The sequence below is a fragment of the Otolemur garnettii genome, unplaced genomic scaffold, assembly GCF_000181295.1.
Source record: "Otolemur garnettii isolate 467f Iridium unplaced genomic scaffold, OtoGar3 scaffold00026, whole genome shotgun sequence".
NCBI lineage: Eukaryota > Metazoa > Chordata > Mammalia > Primates > Galagidae > Otolemur > Otolemur garnettii.
The window spans coordinates 4,222,105-4,225,577 of record NW_003852421.1 but is presented as its reverse complement, the minus strand read 5'-3'; the positions used below and the strand labels follow the sequence as shown (position 1 = coordinate 4,225,577).

Genomic DNA, 3,473 nt, shown 5'->3' with positions numbered 1-3,473 from the left:
TCTGCGGTCTGCAGAAATGGACTGAACTTGTTGGTGTCCGTGGTAGCTAGCATCTTCTCAATGCTAGCAAACTCCCCACTGGAGTCTAGGTCCACCCCCCCACTGTTGGCTTGGGGCCGGCTCCTTGTCCCCCTTTTCCGGCCCCTCTTCTTTGATGGGCCACCTGGCCCCTGCTCAGTGGGTGAGGGTGCCTCCGGGCTGCTGGCAGGAGGGGATGGGTCTCTGGACTCTTTTAGGCTTGTGGTATCAGTGGAGGCTGTGGTGGCTTTAGGGATGGAGCCTCCTAAGCCATCTGAAGCTGGGTTACTCCCGGTGGTTGTGGGCCCTGTGTCTGCCACCTTGGTTTTCAGCAGGGTAGGAGCTGAGGACACAGATGAGATGATCTGGGCAATGGAGGCCAGTGGAGGCAGCTCTTCTGTCACAGGTGGCTTTGGCAAGAGCAGTGGGGGCTTCGGCCTCAGTGGCCGCAGCAAGGCTGAACTACTAAGAAGGGCTGAGTTGCCCAAGAGGGGAGGGCTGCTGACAAGAGCTGAGGAATAGATGGGGACAGCCAGCTGAACAGAGCCCTGGAGGGGCTGAGTGTGGGGGTCCAGGGTGGTGGCTGTCGTAACAGCCACTGTAGGGCCGGTGGGGCTTTCCAGGATCCCACTGGACCCCAAAGTCACTGGCAGGGAAGGGGTGGGTGGTGGACAAGAGGGCTGCTCGCCACTCCCTGCTTCCTGCTCAGGCTTCTTGGCTTCAGTGGGACTATCTGGATCCTTGTCTCCTTTCCTGACGTTCTTGGGGATAGACAGGTCAATAGGCTCCATGGAGCAGTCATAGGGGACCAAGGAGGAAGGGCTCAAGAAGGAGGAGCCATTTTCCTGCTTTACTTGGACCAGGCCCTTCTGAGAAAAGTCCAGGGGCTCATTGAAGTCCACTGCAAAGCTGCTGGCAGGCTCCAACTTAACTGAGACATGAGGCGTTAGAGGCTGGGTGGGGCCCCCGTGAAGAAAGCCATTTTGGGGTTCCAGAAAGGCCGCAAGGGGTTTGTGGTCCCCAAAGGCGGTGCAGCCTCCCTCCTCACCCCTGCCCGAGGCCTCGGCAGACGGTGCCTCTGCAGGGCCTAGGCCACCATCAGCCACCAGCACATAGCTCTCAATATCATGCTCAGGCACGTGCAGGTGTTGCTTGAGAATGTGGTGGATGCAGTTGCGTTTGGCCGTGAAGGAGGCGCTGCATTCCTTGCACTCAAAGGGCTTGCGGCCCTTGTGGCCACCGCCCAGGCCGCGGCCGCAGTGCGTGCGCATGTGGATACGCAGGGCGCGGTAGTGCTTCAGGTCCTCCCCGCACAGCCGGCACACGGTGTCCGGGGCACAGAAGGCGTCCACCAGCTCTGCCGCGCTGCTGCTCACATATTCTATGTTTTTCTCGATGTCCTTGCGGGTGGCCTTGAGGTGCTTCTTGCGCAGATGCCGCTCGCAGTTGGCCTTGACGGTGAATGGGTAGTGGCAGATCTTGCAGATGTAGGGCCGCTCCCCACTGTGAGTGCGCAGATGGCGGATGAGCGCGGCCTTATCAGCGGCAATGTAGTCGCAGATGTTGCACTGATAGGGCGAGATGCCCAGGTGGGAGCGCACGTGGGCGCGCAGCACCCCGGAGAAGGCGAACACCTGGTTGCAGAAGCGGCAGGGGTAGAGCACCTTGCGCATGGCAGGAGTCTTCTTGCTGCCAGGCGCTGTCATGATGGCCTTGAGCTCCCCCTCGGTGATCTCCTGCTTGATCTTAGCTTCCATGCTCAGTGGCAGAAGAGCCTCAATGATGCTGTCTTGCTCCAGCTGCGTCTTCATCTCGGGCTGGCCGGGCAACTCTGCTCGCGGCTGCTGCAGGAAGAGCTGTGTGGCTGAGTTTGGCTGGGCCCCAGACTTGGACTGCAGCAGGTGGGCCGTGGAGGCTGCTTCCACCGAGCCTTTGAGCAGCTTCAGGGGTGGTGGCGGGAGGCTGGGGCTGATGGACCCAGGGGAGGCCTGCTGGGCATTGAAGAGAGGCGGGGGTGTGGAGGTGGCCACCACTGCCCGCGGTGTGACTAGGGGCTTTGGCTTCAGAGGGGGCATGTGCTTAAAAATTGCCTGCAGTGGGGCAGCAGGGGCCTTGGAGAGAGGCGGAAGACTGATCTGAGGGGGAGCCGAGGCTGCCATCTTCAGAATCTGCTGGATATCAGCCAGCTCAATGGCTGACTCTCCAGAGATGGGCTTGACCACAATGCTGCTGTCTGGCTGGATGATGAAGCCCTTCTGGAAGGGCTGCAGGGACAGATGCTTCATGTTCTCCTTGGTTGCTGGGAGGACAGTGAGAGAATTGCCCAGGGAAGCAGCTTCAAAAGGAGACAGACGCAGCATGCTGGTGCAGCCGGGGTCCTGAGGTAGCTGACACTTGAGTGTCTGGAGCTGTATTGCCTGGTTGTCGTCTGGCGGGGGCTCCTCGGCAGGGACAGGCCTTATATCTTTGGTGTGCTGCAGGCCCAGCAAGGCCAGGAAGACCTTCTGGTCCAGGGCGTCACCAGGCAGGGTCTTGACCTGCAGTTTTTCCTGACCCTGGTCCTCGGCGACATGGGTCTGCTTGTGCAAGGCAAGGGAGGAGAGCATGGGGAATGCCTTATCGCAGGTGTCACAGACAAAGCGATGCTGCTCGCTGATGCACCTTCGCAGGTTCGTTTCGCACCAGGCCTGTGTGAAAACCACCAGCAAAAGCAAGGGAACAAAAGTGAGGATGGGAAAGAATCATTAAACAGGGATGCCAAAGTATTTGTTGTACAGCTGCCCCAGTATACAGTCCTTCTACATAATAAAAAAGGAGGAGACCATCGGCTTGTTGACCCCAGATTGAATAAGAAAAGCCACAAAGCATCTTAAGAATCACATTTGTTTAAGGAATGATGGCATTCCCCAGGGTGTATCTCAACAAAGGAGAATTTAAGTAACAATATCCTGTTACTTAAAGAGGTAGAATTAATCCTCTTTTTAAGAAATGGGTGTCTTGCAAAACTAACTGATGGTGACAGAGAACAAGCTACCTCTGTGATTGTGGGACAGGGGACTTGGCCTGGCAGGGGCATGCAGTAATGTCTTCGGGGGATGCGAGGGTGTATGCATAGCCCATTGAGCATGAGGCATGTGCACTGGAAGAACTTCACTGTTGATATCTTCCATTTTAAAAAGGGGGAAAAAGGTCTTTTCATAGTAGTAGTGGATGCTTTACAAGTACAGAACAAACACGGTGTTTTTCTAATTCAAGTCAATAAGGACCCAAATCGGTTTTGTTGTTGTTGTTGTTGTTGTTGCAGTTTGGCCGGGGCCGGGTTTGAACCTGCCACCCTTGGTATATGGGTCCGGCACCCTACTCGCTGAGCCACAGGCCCCGCCCCAAATCATTTTTAATAAAAATTACAATGCTGAAAATATTTACTTGTAATGCAGATACTAAAGAATTTTAAA

General features: G+C 56.2%; 1 protein-coding gene across 1 annotated transcript in view; it reads right to left on the bottom strand.

Moving 5' to 3' along the window:
- The window catches only part of RREB1 (ras responsive element binding protein 1), a 142,973-nt gene that overhangs the window by 18,843 nt on the left and 120,657 nt on the right, over positions 1–3,473 (bottom strand). Inside the window, exon 10 of the mRNA XM_023512279.1 lies at positions 6–2,737. Coding sequence (XP_023368047.1) covers positions 6–2,737 — 2,732 coding nt within the window. The remainder of the gene's footprint in view (positions 1–5; positions 2,738–3,473) is intronic.